Raw genomic sequence first — 15,930 nt, 5'->3', positions numbered from 1 at the left:
CTGTCCTTGTCCCATTACCCGTGTCTGCCTTTGTGTCTGTCCCGGTCCCTGTTACTGTATTCATGTCTGTCCCCGTAAACGTCTTGGTCCCTGTTCCCCTACCAAGTCCAGTCCAGTCTCCTGTCAGCCCTGTCCAGTCTCTGTTTCAGACCCCTGTCCAGTCTAATGTCCAGTCCCCTGTTAGTCCTGTCCAGTCTCTGTTTCAGACCCCTGTCCAGTCTCAAGTCCCGTCTCCTGTCCAGTCCCCGTTCCAACCCTCTGTCCGGTCTTATGTTCAGTCCCCTGTTAGTCATGTCCAGTCTCCGTATCCGTCTAGTGTCATGTCACCTGTCCTGCCTTCGGTCCAGTCACATACCCCTGTCCAGTCTAACGTTCCTATCCTGTCCAGTGTCTTGTCACCAGTCTCTGCTCCCGTCCAGTCCCAGCACCAAGTCCTGTCACCTGTCCCGTCTTCTGTCCAGTCCCTGTTTCCATCCAGTGTCATGTCCAATGTCAAAAACCCTGTCAAGTCCCATGTGTCCACTCCTGTCCTGTCCAGTCCGTTCTCGTCTCTTGTGGCTCCCCTTTGTCAGTCTCCTGTCATGTCCCATGTCCCGTCTCATATATTCAGTCCTGTCGTGTCCCCAGCTCCTGTGTCTGTTCCCGTCCTGTCCTGAGTCCTGTCTCACTTGGTTCCTTGTCTTGTCTTAGTCTGTCTTGTTTTCCGTGCCCTCTCCTGTGCCAGCTCCTGGGGGGTTTAGGAGTACGCGCCCGGGAGTTGCGCGTTCTTGGGGGGGGCATCTGTCACGCCTTCGTCCTGTCAGTCTGTTGTCCCCGCCATGTGCTTTATTTGCACATGGCTCTGTTTTGTTTATGTTCTTGTCTCCGCCTTTGTCCCGCCTCCTCGTCTGTCATCTGTTAACCCGTCCTTCTCGTTATCTGTCTCAGGTGCGTCTCGTCAGTGTCTTGTATTTAAGTCCCCTTCCTACACTTCCTGTTTGTTGGTCATTGTTCTATTGTTCCTGTATTATGTCAAGTCTGTCGTGTTCTCTGGTTCTTTCTCATGTCAGTCGTGTTATCAAGTCTGTCTCTGTAAGTTTTCTCGTTGTCGTTTCATTTCCGGTCGTCTCGTTCTTTAGTCTGTCTGTCCCGTTAGCCCTGATTTGCTCCTCGTGTCCCGTTTAGCCTGTTTGGCTCCCCGTTTCTTGTCTTTTGTTAATGTCTCTTTGTTTGGTTAGTATTTGTAAATAAAAGTATATCTGTGCTTTAGCGAATGCGTCCGCTCCGTCAGTCCGCTCCGTGATTCCTGACATGCCCTCAGATGAGTTTTCCAGATTGGTGTGAGTAACACTAGCAGGAGATAATTATTTGATTTAGCTTCTGTTTTGTTTATTTGTACTGATGTTTTAAAATGATCTTAGGGACACAAATAACTTGCACATCCTGCTCCAGCCTCAAGGTAAGCTCTCAATCCTAAATATAAATTTAAATCTTAAAATTATGTCCCCTTATACATGTATATCTTTTTTTTGGCAACAATAGCAATAAAAAGCTTAATCTAAAACTATTTATGTAATGATTAACTTAATGTACAGCTAGAAAAATAATTGCACATCATTTTAACAATGATTCCAGCATTTTCACCTGTTGTTAGCAGACACTGATTTACATTAACATTTAATATATTTATTATTAACAATAACCAAGTATTATTTTATGCTACCCAGGACACAACAGAATGGAAGCTCATTGTACCTGAAGATGTGGCTTTATCTGTAAATGAAAGTAAAAAGTACAGGTACCGTTCAATTGGTATATGCTTGTAATGGTCTCTAGTTTTAGCTACATTTTCTCCCAATTCCATTTCCACATTTCCAGAAATAACAATGATGCACACAAACTCATCCGTGTTAATCAATAGGTATTTAACATTGGATCTGTGGCAAACAGTAGGGGTGGGTGATATGGCCCTAAAATAATATCACAATATTTCAGGGTATTTGGTGATAACAATATCCTTGGTGATATGAACAATACACTGAGACTTCACGGTGCTAAATGACTCATGTAAAGTACGTATGGTGTATTATGGGTAACATCAAGACATCGTTACGGAACCAGTCAGAATATCACTAATATCACATATTGATTTTTTTTCGTTTTAAATATGATGACAATATTATTGTGAACGATAAAATATGGCACAGCAACCAATGTGGAATATGCAATGGATCTAGTGTGGCATAACGACGCCTGCATAGGCTAATCATAACAACTTGGGATGCACATTGGTTCATGCTTTTAAACTGGTAAAGAAACTGATGATCATTTTTACTAACGTCTTGACTGCATTTCAAACATATTCTGTTCATTTCTTTTTGATTCCCCAGGATTACTTCTGCTCCAGGGAGTTACAAGTGCATAGTCACTGGTCTCTGCTGGCAAAGTTCCAGTGACGTGGAGCTAGAGTACTGCTGGAGTAACTGGGAACTAGTGAGGGATGTCCTGCAAAAGGAACAGTATCATCCTTGTGGACCCATGATTGACATCACTGTCATCAGAGGAAAGCTGAACTCTGTCCATCTACCACACTTTCTCTGTTTAGGTAACAATGATCAAACGCAAAAAGGCAAATGCAACAATACTTTGTTGTTCTGGTAAAATTTATATATTCACTATTTGTTTTTAGTGCCATACCAGTCATGTTTATAATTCATACACCTTGATCAAGAGCTTTATAACTCAATCTTATAATACTTGTTACATTCTTTGAATATTATGGACATTATTGGCCACATGCTGACATGCCAAAAGTCATGGGACAGCAGTATGTACATTGACAGTGAAGTGGCATTACCTTAGGGGCAACACCCTGTAGCCCACTGAAGTGCAGCAAATGGATGGAAGACATCTAGACGTACAATGAGCCGTGCCATTTGGATAACCACATACAGCCCCGTGGTATATGTAGGTGCAGGATGTAGGATACAAATGGACTTCATCACATCCCATTAATGCTCGATTGGGTTCAAGTTGTGGGGGACATGCAGGCCACATCATTCATCTGAACTCACCCAAATAGTCCTCAAACCAATTCTGGACAACTTGGCGCAATATACAGTGCATTATCCGACTGGAATATCTCATCATTGTGGGGGTACATGAAGTCCATAAAGTGCTAGAAATGGTCAGCAAGCAGTGGACACAGTTCAATGAATGACATGTTTAACTGGACCAGTGGATCTAAACCATGCCATTAGCTCACACAGTACACCAGTATGAAACTACCACCATCCTGCACAGTGCCTTTTCGACAACTGGGGACCCATGACTTCATGGGGTCTGCACCATACACAAACAATACCATCAGCCCGAAACCACTGGTATTGTGACTCATCGAAGCACTCCACATGTTCCCAATCTTCTAGGGTCAAGATAGCAACCTCACAAGCCCTGATAAGGCACAGTGTCCAGGGTCGTGATGTTAACAGAGGCACTCTAGTGGGTCTTGTGCTCCCTAATCCCATAGAAGTTAAAGACAGCTGACTTGATCTACAGGTTATACATATGGAGCCTGCTGCATTGAATATGGATGTGATTCCTACCAGAGTCACAATAATTAAGCACCCATGTGTGGCCACTGCGCTGTCCACTGTGGATGATAATGCCTTCAAAGGCATATTCACGTTACACGTGACACTGTGGCTCAAGGAATAACTTAGGAAATGTCCCAGCCATCTGGCACCCACCATCATGATCATGTTGGCCAGTGTTCAGCTTCACTCAAAAGATAACACCTAACAACTTATAATGGTGTGGGTGGTCCCAAGCTGTACTTGAGGTAACGCCACTATATAGTCAATTTGCCTACTGCTATTCCATTACTTTTGGCATAGCTGCACCCTCTGGAAAATACATTTAGTGTATAAGTGCATTTTTGTTTAAAGTTTAAGCAATAGAACTAGACCGTCAAAAGTGGTCTGAAAGGTTCAGTTTACACAGGGTATAATGGATTTGTGTGCCTTAAAAAGCATAAAGGCATACAACTGCAGTGACAAGAAAGGTACCACCCAGTTATGTATGGCATGCCATCCAGTGACAAGATTGGATAAGCGGTTACAGATAATGGATGGATGGATGGACTATATATACACAATATGTCAGGGATACTAACCCGTGACACGAGGGTTCATTTTGACCCTTTGTATCAAAAAAAGTTCTATGGACAAATTTCACTATTGCCTTTCTGTGGGTTTTCCAGGTTCAGAATCACCTCTGAATGATGTCGTGAGAGTTTTTCATAACACAGATGCTGGTGTCATCTTTGAGAAATGCAGCTTAACCCGCTTCCATGCAACCCTCCTCCAGCCCACTTTCTCCCCAAAAGGAGTCCTTATTAAACAGGGGTTTCGGATCAAGGCTCACTGTGACATCTTAATATACCGCCTTTTGTCAGCACCTCTGACTCTGCACATATATCTAATTCCAGACGATTCAAAAATGAAAGAGTTAAGCTTTATTAGGATATTATCATTCACTGGGTTTGAACATTCACATCAATAAGAGGGTACCACTTCTGTCTTACAGTATAAACAGGTTACAGTGGAGAGTGAATAAAGTGTCAGGAGTTCTGCCCAAGGACTTCTTGATCTTTTGTGGTGCACTTACTTGAGCAGGGAATTGAAGCCTTCTGCTTAGAAGGCAGTGGTGTTCCTGCCTTGGGGCCAGTAATTTAGGGTAGGCTCTGGATGCCCCATGACCCTAATCTAAATAAGCAGTTACTGCCAATAATTAATGAATTTATGAATGAAAGACAATTGTTATTTCTTTGAAGGCATATTGTGTGTACATCAATAAATAGAAGTACACCAATGCTGCACCTTTTTTCTAATTATGAAGGAACTCTGACTTGACTACAACTGAAAGGCCTGTTCAATGTCAGATCACATTAAAGATATAGTTTAAGCTGAAGTGAGCTAAAAGATGAACTGTGTATATCACTTGCAATAATCAAATTGTGATTTTTTTTGCAGGCAGTCGAAAGAGAGAGGAGTAGCACATTTGTAAAAATATTAAAGCCTAAACCAATGTCCTCTCTCCAAATGAACAGCTGGTACAAGTTAAAAACATTACAGAAAAATAAACAAGCCAGCTTCGATTCTGAAATAACTCCTGAGGTATTTCCCAGTTTGTAACAATTTAGGATGCATTTATTTATTTAATTTATATTCTTATCCTATTTTTCTGTCTCTGTATTTATATATATATTTTTAAGTGTTTAAAACTGAGAGGCTCTGCTGCAAACTTCTATGAGGTGTATATCAAAAACCCACAAGAAGACTTCTACTTGCAGCTGATGATGGAAAAGAGCAATAAAATTTGGGAAAAAGTTTGGGAAGCCCCAATCCGCGAGAGTAGGTGACCTTTTAAGCCTTTTAAACTGGTCCGGTTCTCAAACTTTGTGTTTTAAAGATACTTTTTGACCCCTACTAATTTCTTCTATTTTTGCACCCAACGTACTTGTTTATTTTGGTCACTCTAGATGATTTCAGTGTGGTGCCCAAATGTGTGTCAAGTAAGAGCATAAAACTTTAAAATACCTAAATGTTGACTTCTGCTGATAAATGATTTTTTGTTTGTTTTTTAAAATATATTCTCCTCTATCACATGGGAGTCATTTTCTTGGTCCATTACAGTTGTGTTTGTTCTTGCAGGTTTACAAAGGATATCTTCCAGTTCACATGGTAATCTATTCTATGAAATTTGTATTTTTCAGCATTAATTAAAAAAAAAAACAAAAAAAAAAACAATAGTAACCTTTAGAAAAGGGGTTTTGTTGTTTTAAAAAGTTTATTAATAGTTATCAATGTTAAATGTTAAACATAATTATAAAATAAGAACAACATTAACATCTTACTCCTGTCAGCTTCATCAGATATTCATATTCATTAAGTCTCATGCCCTTTTCCTGTTACAACTAGTTGATGATTATCCAAAATGGTGTTTGTGTTTATAAATTGTAACCAACTAAAATGTAATCACTTGAATAGATGCTTTTTAGCAACGTGAAGTAGATTATAAACTCCCCACAAGTCAGATGTTGTAGAAATTAACAATTGACTACAGTTACCACTAAAGTAGCAACATCAGTTTAAGACAGCTTTTGCTTAATGAATGTCATATTCGTTCCAGTATTTAGTCTTCAACCTTCCCAAAAGAGAGGCTAGAACAGTTAATGAGTACAAGCTATATATACATATATAAATAAATCAATGTTTATATATTTTTATATCCCTTTCTCTTTTCAGTGGTTCATTTTGTGGATAAGCATATGAATGAGCTGATCCAGAGGGTTGCATTAGTTAGCCCCATTTCAGATGATCTAAAACTCCTTATTGGAGATGAGAAGTATTCTGTAATAAGACAAGGTGCAACAACACAGGACCAGATGAGAATGCTCTACTCCTTTCTGACAGGAGGACAGGAGTTAAAGGAGACATTTTATAAGAGTCTTCAGAAGAATGAGCCTTGCCTTGTTGAAGAACTGCAGAGGTCTGTGCGTTCCTGACTTGAGACGTGGTGATATTCACTGAGGACTTAAGATATATTTCCTTCTCAGTTTTAGTCAGTGACAGTTCCAACCACTCGCCATGTATATCTCAATCATATGACACCACCCATCGGGAAAAGCAAAACTAGTACATGCTTTCTTAGTAAGGGCATCATGACATTTCACAGTTCAGTATGTTTGGAGAACACTTACTGCCCAGTGAAGGCATCATGCTGACGCTTAGAGGGGCATAAGGTCGCTGCCCCCATAACCTCTGTTCAGAGTATGAGTGTTGCAGGTCCATCAACTGTATGAGAGACTACAGAATTAATAAATAAATTTGTAAAAAGTCAAAATCCATCTAATGGGCTTACCTGTAAATGAAGCATATAGTAGTTTCTTTTCTCAGTCTGAATTTGAAAAATACATTTTTTGCCAAAAACTGAGCTTTTTTTTCTACAGTTGACAGAACAAAAATGTGAAATTTGCACTTTACATTTTTCTAACAGTGTTAAGTTACATGAAGCCAAACTTTTAAAGGCATATGTTTACTTTATCGTAAGAATACGGACGACATGGAGAGAAAGTGTTTGTTTCAAAGCAGTTTACATAGTAAACCCATCTACATAGTAGTTCACGCAGCAAATTTTAAAAATTTCTTTAACTGGAAAATGCATTCTGAAAATTATTAAAGCATAAAACGCAATTAAATCCATTTGTTGTCTTTGCTGAAACTGAAGTGTAATAAATTAATAGTAATGAGAAACATGGTTTGCTTATGATTTAGTTTAAAGGAATTAAATATTTATTTATTCATTCATCTCCCCCATTTTACTATTAAAAAAAAAAATCTTTAATGACACAATATTATAATAAAAAAAATTCCAGTGCAAATGTTTATAGTGATCACTCTCACCCTGAGACATTAACATTACTGCTGAGATCACACAATATTAGGGCTAGTTCTAACCTAAGGAGGATATTATTTAAAAAAAGGTGTTCAAGAAATGTAGTCATTATGAAACATTATGTACAGAAACAGACTATATACACAGCAGTTTATAAGGGCTTTGGTTAGGCCTGGTTTCCTGGAAATTGATTAAGCCTAGTCTTGGTCATGAGCAGTTTGTCAATTTGTGCCCCAAGCCTTGCAATCCTCCTCCAAATCCACACTTTGGCGATGTCAAAAAACATGCAGACCTACAGAGTGAGGCACTATCAGAGATGACAAACATATAAGCTCAATGACATTAATACATTTGGCTTAAATGCATTCCTACTCACATGCGATTATCTTCCTCTCTTGGTCAAACGTTGGTCAAACAGCTGTAAATACATTTGTCCGTTCTGACTGGACCTCGGCTTCATCTCAGGAAGATTTGGGCATGAGGCTTCGGCAGAGTTTGATTTGTCAAAATCTTCTATGAGGGTATAACTAACACCCAGTTGATCACCGAAATGAGAAATGCAACATCCTACAGACTGTGCTGCGGTGGACATTGAGACTGGACTTGTAATACAATTCCAATGATGAATCAAAATTGTAATTTCTTTTTAACTCAATGATCAAGTTTAATCTAGGTGTAGGAAAAGTGTCCATAGACAAACATACCCTCAAGGTATTATCGCACCAAGCTTTTCAGTTGTAAACTGGAGCAATGTCAAACTACATATTTTATTAAAACTTTAAAGTCATACTGACATGTTAGGCTCAATGTTACTTTATCTTCTATATGGAAGGTAAATATGGCATTTTATTGTCAGCTTAGATCACTGCTCATTTGCTGAGAGATTATTTTTGTGCAGGTTCCATTTAATGCTTATATTTTATTAATTTACGTTTGTTAAATTTTACAAATAAGTGTTAATTGTGCTTACAACATGCAAAAGTGTTTTGATGTAGGGGAGGAGTACTTATTTTCACTTCGGTATAAACACACATCATTTTTATTTATTTGCTGCACCCAAACATTTCCATTTATTTATATATCTTTAAACCTAAAAGTTTATGCATGTGTGCCTACATGCATGCATATATCAACACAACACTGAACTAGTTTCAAGAGATACAGTACAAGTGCGTAGACTTTGCTATTGGCCAGATGGAAGTACATGCCTGCATATTTCCCCAGTGTTGACACTAAGAAATATGATATTAATCTTTATGAACAGGTTTCTTGTAAACAAACACACAGCAGAACAAAGCTGAGAAGGCATTTAGTTGTTCTGAACAATACAAAAAGTGCTAACGAGTGCAAAGCAACATGTGCAACATTCATGTCTTACTCATCCTCATCCTCCTCCTCGTCATCCTCAGGACTGTAATCTTCATCTGTTGACTCGCTGATGTCCTGTTCTTCCTCTCCTTCGCTCCTCATCTCCTCCTCTTCCTCCACATCTTCCTCACTGCCATCTTCGTTATTTTCTTCGCCGTCATCTTCATCCTCCACACCCTCATCATCAGCACCTGAGAGAGAGAGAGTCATATGTGTTATGCCTTAAGCTGAAGTGAATGTGTCTGAAAGGCAAATATTTTAAAATATATCAGGGTTCTAGCTTCTTGCCAAGAAACAGTGGGACTTCAAATCTGAAAAAGGACAAGAGAAAGACAGTTGCAAATATATCTACAAGCACAAACTTATGCACTTTAATTCCCTCCATTTCTTTGTATTCCACAATAAAATATTTCCAACATTATACACTTTTCATTCATTCATTCATCTGTAACCGCTTATCCAGTTCAGGGTCACGGTGGGTCCAGAGCCTACCTGGAATCATTGGGCGCAAGGCGTGAATACACCCTGGAGGGGGCTATACATTTTTCAGAAATGTATAATTATTTAGTTACCTTGCCTTTTAAGGTAAAACATCCCTAACAGGGGATTAAAAGACTTAAAAGGGCAGTTCATCATTCAGTTGATTTTGTTGAGCATTCAATATTGTGCCTTATTTAAGTAATAGAATGATAATAACCTGTGCACGCAAAGTGGCACCAAACCTAACAAGTTATATTGCTTCAGGAATTTCGCATTATGCACAAGCATCAAAACTTGAGCCTTCTAACATCTTTCAGATCAGTATCTGTTCACTTAACAGACAAGGTTTTAAAAATTATGAATAGGGAATAAAATCTGTATTTTAACATGTTGGCTGTAAACTCCCCAAAGCAGACAGGCAGCGCTGCCAAAAATGTCATAAAATGTTAGTGCTATATTAGATGTTTTCACATTGCATTTTAAATCCATAGTACTGTTTGCCATCAAACATCCTGCGTAAAGTATTCTGCCATAAAGTTAGATATCTTCAGTTAACACAAGTCTGAGCCAAAAATGATCTACACTCCAAACTTGGGTTTTGAAAATTGTGTGAGAGATGGGTTCTGAAACAATTCACAGAATGGCACAAACAAGCGTTTGGACACCAGTAAACAAAATTTTGAACACCACACTAAGGAAGGTGAAAGTTTCTTAAAAAGAAGCATTGCTGGTGACCAGATATTAATTCATCACTACAAGCCTGAGAGTAAATGGCAAAGTATGAAATGGAAACAGCCTCAAATCGCTGACCAAGAAAACCATCACTGGGAATGTTTTTCTGAGACTCAAGGTAAAGTATTGGAACATTATCATTTTTGACTCCCCCTCATATGTTACAAAGGTAATGTGCAGTCAGTGTCCATATGGTTTACCTTCTGGTTTTACAGAACGTCATGTGCACGTTAAAAAGCAAAGCACTGTAAAATTTACTCGTGTAGATGGCCAACTTACAGAGATGGTTGATGAAGGAGATGATCTGTTGCTCCATGTCTGTCAACAACTCCTTCATTTGCTCTTCCATAGTTGTCTCTAGGTAGTCTGTATCTCTATGCTGGCTGTCTGCCAGAAACAGTGGTTTTCTCAGTAGCCTGCGGTATCTGAGACATCCAAAAATATAAACATTAATTCAAAATGCCTCTTTTCCATATGTGATATGGAGATAATTTGTGATTGATTGAAATGGTCTCGTACCTTCTGGCACATAACTTGTACTCCTGTAAAACAGAACTTACAAATATTAAACAACAGACACGGAACATTCAAAGCTCTATAAGATAATTAATTCTAATATTTATTTGAAGAGATTTTCCAAAATAAATGAACACAAATATTACAACTTTCCCTGAAGGCTGTCATAATAAAATGATTCAAAATTAACACAAAGCATTCTGAGTAATATTCAAAGTAAATTGGAATACGCACTGCAAAATAAAAACACTATACTTCCAATAAATACTTTCAACTGACAAAATTAATATTCAGTCAAAAGTTTAGTCTTTTCTATTAAAGAAAACCCATCATTATCGCAAATTTGTTCTTCAATAGAGCATGTAATTGCCCTAGGTTTCTCTTAATACTGTATGAAGGCTATATCGGTTTATTCTACAAACCCATCTAACAGGTCGGTAGTCATTATCCTCTGTTTATTGTTTGTGTAGTCACTGTCCTGTGCTTTCAATTATAGATGATGTGTATGTGTGTGTGTATGAGTCACTGACCTGGATGAACTGGAAAGGGTCATGCTCATGAAGCAGCCGCTCGATGCCTGTGTGGACATCTTCTAGACGGCAGCGGTCCTCAGTGATGCGAGTCAAGTTCTGCTGCACACTGTGGGTGCGCTCTGCCTCATGGCTGCACACACTTTCAAACAGTGAGGAGAAGAACCTTTCCAGCTGCGTCTTCAGTCTCCCTCTGACAACATCCAACTGCTCCTCAGCCTCCTCCATGTATGACTAAAGCCAAGAAAAAGGGGTGTAATATGGGTGGGTGGGTGACAAAAACAAAACAAAAACAAAAAAAAACTGGTTAGTTTGTGAAAATGTTTACCAGTATAATTTTCTTTAGGAATTGACATTACCCTATGCACTAAATAGGACAGAAATACTACTGGGAGTTGAATCATTTTACATGGAGATATATAGTAATTTCTCATCAATTTTTGCATCATGAAAATGTGAGTCCTCCAGATGAACAGATTCCTTTTTACTTTCTATAAAACCCAGCAGTAGCAATAATCCCAATGTATATTTTCAGTAAAAATGCTAGTTGACTCTGAGAAAGAGGCTTTATGGCTTTCTTTCCTTACAATAAGATCAAGACAATAGGTTTTAATCGCTTGACATGAGATATATAAAATACCAGAAAGAAATGACATAAATTGCATTCAGTGTGCACAGAGGGCCTTCACATCAGGGCAAAGAAAGAAAGAAAAAATAAATAAATAAATAAATAAATATATATATATATATATATATATATGAGAGAGAGAGAGAGAGAGAGAGAGAGAGAGAGATGTTTTAATGTGAGTGTACCTTGCTTTGAAGTTCCACCTCATTTTGGTCCTGTAGGTTTTTCTCAACTTTCCTCATCCTTCGCTCTGTCTTCTGCAACTGCATGTCCAGAGAGGCCTTGCACACACAAATAAAAAAAACAGAAAGAAATGACAAATTGCATTCAGTGTGCACAGATGGTGCTCTGAAAAAAATAAAAAAATAAATAAATATATATATATATATTTTTTTAAACCTTTAAATATTGCACTACATATTTAGTTCCTGTATTTGGATCCATTTCATGGCAAAACATTGATACAAATTGTTGATATAATCCAGAATCCTCAATGGACAAAACCCAGTAAGAACAGATGCTTTGTCATGTTTTGACGCCCACAGGAGAACGAACACTGCCTGCTCAAAACTACCCTACTGTAATCCGCATTTCTAGTAATGGTCTTATGAGAAGGAAAAGGACAATTACATTCAAATAAAAGTACTAAAATGTAAGACAATACAGGGGTGTGCTGATAAGATTTCATTGATACCAGTGTTATCACCAGTCTATACACCCTATTCTTCTAAGCTCTTACAATGGGATCTACCCATAGACAAAAGCAGGCACAAAAACTGCTCTGCTCTTCTCCTGGTTTCTAGAGCGCTTCAGTCCACGTCAGTGAATGTCCAGGCTGCTGTATTCTTTTTTTTTGTTATTTTGTTAACTTTAATAGAGGTGAGAGGTCATTGTAGTAACAGAACCAAACCTGCTAAATGAGAGTTACATTAGACCTTAGGCTGAAAATAAAGAAGAAAAACAGGCTAAATTTTAAGAAGTACGGGAGTTTCTGTGGCCCATACACATCAGATCAACTGTTGCCACTGTGATAGGTAACAAGCTTTTAACCAAGGTGGCCTCCTATGCTAAACTGTTTAATTGCCTGTGTGTTAGCGGTGCTCAAACCCCCCCCCCCCCTCTATATCTCAATTAAACACACACTGGTTCACCTAACCAAAAGAAAATGAACGAGTGTGTGTTATATACATTTGCAACATACAAAGAGGTAACCATGTTTTTTGAAGTGAATGTGTTTAGATAATTTTATTAGATACTGTTTAGTTACTACAGTGATAGGCCCTGAACGATACCTGCTTATTTAACACATTATATAATCAAAGTACTAATTTCATATACTATTAGCAAACTTTTGCTCACTGGTTCAAGGACTCACTCCCTAGGCGGGCGAAATATTTATCCTTGATGGTACCCTTCTTCTAACAAAGTCTATTTACACGGTCAAACATACTCTTAGAGCAGTTATTCACTGCAATGGTCATTTTATAATATTGGAAAAAAATATTCTTTATCAAATTCATGCACAAAAGTCAGTGGCCTGCAATTCTGTACTAAATGCATGTTAAATATGGGCCCCCCGGTGTTTGAACATACCCTATGAAATATAAACTGGTTCTTTCAGCAATTACAAAGCAATCTGATTCATCAATTTAATTTCGGGTGCACAATGAAATAAAGAGACAGAAATATGTGTAACCTTAACTTAATTTGCATATGTATTATTACCTCTTGGTAATGAAAATGACTTGCTCCTCAAATATATCACACACGGTGAAGGGTAATATCAAGAGTAAAGAGGATCTGTATGTACTTGTATTATAACTGTCCTACCCTCATATCCTTCATGGCATTCTTGAGCGTTTTGATGCAGTGTCCGGTGTGGTGTCTCTCGATGGTGCAGGCGTTACAGAGGAACGTATCATCATCCACGCAGTAGTAACGGAACATCTCTTCATGCTCTGTGCACTTCCTCTTTCTCATGTCTTGCAGTGGCTCCACCAACGGATGCTCCCTGAAGGCGGGGAGCTCCAGGTGGGGTCGAACATGCTCTGAACACATTGACACTTCGCACTTCAGGCACGTCTTCACAGCAATAAACCCTCTGCTAGAATCTGCAGCCTCTGGGGAGCAGTAATCACAGCGCACTCCCTCCATCTTCTGATGGGTGCTCTTTAAGCCGCACGTGGGCTGTTCTGCTCGGCCGCGGCGCCGGAAACCATCTGCGATGTTCGCAAGTTTGAAATTCTTCTGCCACGGAGATGAGCACTTGTGGCTCTGTCTGCATTCGGGACAGCGCAGGCGTCCTCGCTCAGAGCGGCTTTTCAACCGCCGAAGACACTGCAAGCAGAAATTGTGACCACACGGCAGGAGTCGGGGGTCACGGTAAAGGTCCAGACACACAGGGCAGGTCAGCTCCTCCTCCAAAACACTGGTGTCCTCCACAGCCATGGCCATTGTTGGCAGCTTATGAGAGTGAACCAAGCCCAAGGCCCCTTCTTCGACTCTGTAATCAAAAGAAAGGCTGTTATACTTGTATCCCAAATTGGCTCTCTATATAACACACAGTGGCCACAAAGCAATGGGATGAATTTATCCTGGCACAAGTTTCTTCAGAGATAAACATGCAAACTCAAGTACATTCTTTATACAGTTAGTTTAACAAGCAGAGGTGGGGTACTGTATTTCCAATGCTTCTCAGTGGTTGCAGATGAGGAAAAAATAACTTAAACTCATTAAAGATTGCACAGAAACGTGAAATTGTACATTTTTCAACATCACAAAATTTCACTTAAAACCAAGCAGAATATTTTAGACGTCGGTGGATTTTATAACTTGGTGCTTACAGAAAAGGGTGTGTGCAAATGAAGTGTAGTTTAGAATCGAAAGTGAGATCAACTGTCACATGATTTACATATTCATTCTCATTCTTTCTCTCCTCCTGTTGTGATAAGCCAAAGACTGAAAAAAACAACAGTACACTTTGAACAGCAGAAAGGCCCTGACAGTCCTGGACAAAATGAGACAACAAACAAAAGCACCACTAACGTTTCACTAATGGCATTTAGGACGTTTAAGGGGGTTTCAAATACTAGGTTTTTTAGCTAGTTTTCATTAGTGTTATTCGGTTTTAATGTACAGTTTGGGAAACGTGGTATTCAAATCATTTTACTTCATGATAAAGTGCAGTTAGGGACCCGGGACAGACAGAGTTTTTCAATGTGACGGACAATTCACCTCAGCTTACACATAGATTTTTAATTCATATCTGTAACATTGGGAACACAAGGGTGAACAAATAATTTATTTTTTGCCACAGAAAAGCTTAAATGCAAAACAGCAGGCGTATACAGATTTGTCAAATCCCCAATATTATCTACCGTCATTCCGCAGTTAACAGAGAACTTTATAGAATATGAAAGAAAACCGTTGAAATGTTCGTGTCAGTGAGCTTAGCTAATTAACCGCATCAAACAAGAAGCTAACGTCGCTGAAACGGACTTTTTCGCCCGGTTCTCGCTCGAACATTCAGTTACCACCTTAAACGTAGCAGCAGGTGTAGCTATTTGTTTTAGCGAGTCGTTTAAGGTGGAACGGAAAATCCACAAGGGACAAGCGAACGAGACGCCAATTTCTCGAGCAGGTTATAACCTACATACAGAAACTAATATATAGTACACCATGAAGCGTAACTTACCTTAAGAACCTCAGGTCCCTGCTTAAAAGTTCAGTTATCTTCAAATTCTTAAGCTTTACCAGTAACGAACCGGAGGCGACAGCTGCGTGAACACGCAACGCAATGACGCATTTACAGCCGCTATGCTTTATTTTTTTTCTCCACCCGTTTCCTGACCGTTCCCGCCTTCCTGTCCTCTGATTGGTTACTGTCATTGTTTGATGCCTGTGTAATGATTGGTGACAATCAAAGGAGAGTGAGATACTAAGCCAATCGTAGAACAGGAGGGCGGGACTTGCCGGATTTAAAGTGGGAAATAATGTTTTTAATTGAAAGCAGTTGCAATATAACTTTGTATTGAGAAGATAGCAGTTGCCCCTTCGGTCATCGAAGCCCCTCAAACTCATATCTGTTCATCAAAATTACAGACGTAGAATTTATTTTCAAGAAAAAAAGTGGCTAAGATTTAACTCCATACTATACACACCTTCATTCAGTGCACACACATTTGTGAATATGTAATTATTCAGTCTCCACTCAGTCCCCCAGTATTGCTGTCTGAATGT

General features: G+C 39.0%; 2 protein-coding genes across 3 annotated transcripts; one reads left to right on the top strand and one right to left on the bottom strand.

The window, feature by feature from the left end:
* The first annotated feature begins 340 nt into the window (after window positions 1-340).
* On the top strand, window positions 341-7,574 carry LOC136687108 (NACHT, LRR and PYD domains-containing protein 1b allele 2-like). Of its 2 annotated transcripts, XM_066661350.1 has the most exons (9): window positions 341-1,319; window positions 1,401-1,438; window positions 1,707-1,777; window positions 2,370-2,584; window positions 5,013-5,156; window positions 5,255-5,393; window positions 5,522-5,554; window positions 5,694-5,723; window positions 6,288-7,574. In XM_066661350.1, the coding sequence occupies exons 5-9, from the start codon at window positions 5,067-5,069 to the stop codon at window positions 6,545-6,547; spliced, it is 552 nt and encodes a 183-aa protein (XP_066517447.1). In that variant the 5' UTR covers window positions 341-1,319; window positions 1,401-1,438; window positions 1,707-1,777; window positions 2,370-2,584; window positions 5,013-5,066; the 3' UTR covers window positions 6,548-7,574. The 2 variants fall into 2 exon arrangements, with proteins under 2 accessions (XP_066517447.1, XP_066517446.1); XM_066661349.1 differs by having other exon boundaries at window positions 341-1,438.
* Window positions 7,574-15,542, bottom strand: zgc:92594 (uncharacterized protein LOC436996 homolog). Its single transcript, XM_066661348.1, has 7 exons — window positions 15,386-15,542; window positions 13,522-14,194; window positions 11,877-11,972; window positions 11,064-11,297; window positions 10,537-10,559; window positions 10,297-10,442; window positions 7,574-8,996 (listed from the first exon to the last, which is right to left on the bottom strand). The coding sequence occupies exons 2-7, from the start codon at window positions 14,143-14,145 to the stop codon at window positions 8,812-8,814; spliced, it is 1,308 nt and encodes a 435-aa protein (XP_066517445.1). The 5' UTR covers window positions 14,146-14,194; window positions 15,386-15,542; the 3' UTR covers window positions 7,574-8,811.
* Between the last annotated feature and the right edge of the window lie 388 nt (window positions 15,543-15,930).

Source organism: Hoplias malabaricus, chromosome 2 (genome assembly GCF_029633855.1).
Source record: "Hoplias malabaricus isolate fHopMal1 chromosome 2, fHopMal1.hap1, whole genome shotgun sequence".
NCBI classification, from domain to species: domain Eukaryota; kingdom Metazoa; phylum Chordata; class Actinopteri; order Characiformes; family Erythrinidae; genus Hoplias; species Hoplias malabaricus.
The sequence above is the reverse complement of the archived record's forward strand: the minus strand, read 5'-3'. Positions and strand labels throughout refer to the sequence as shown.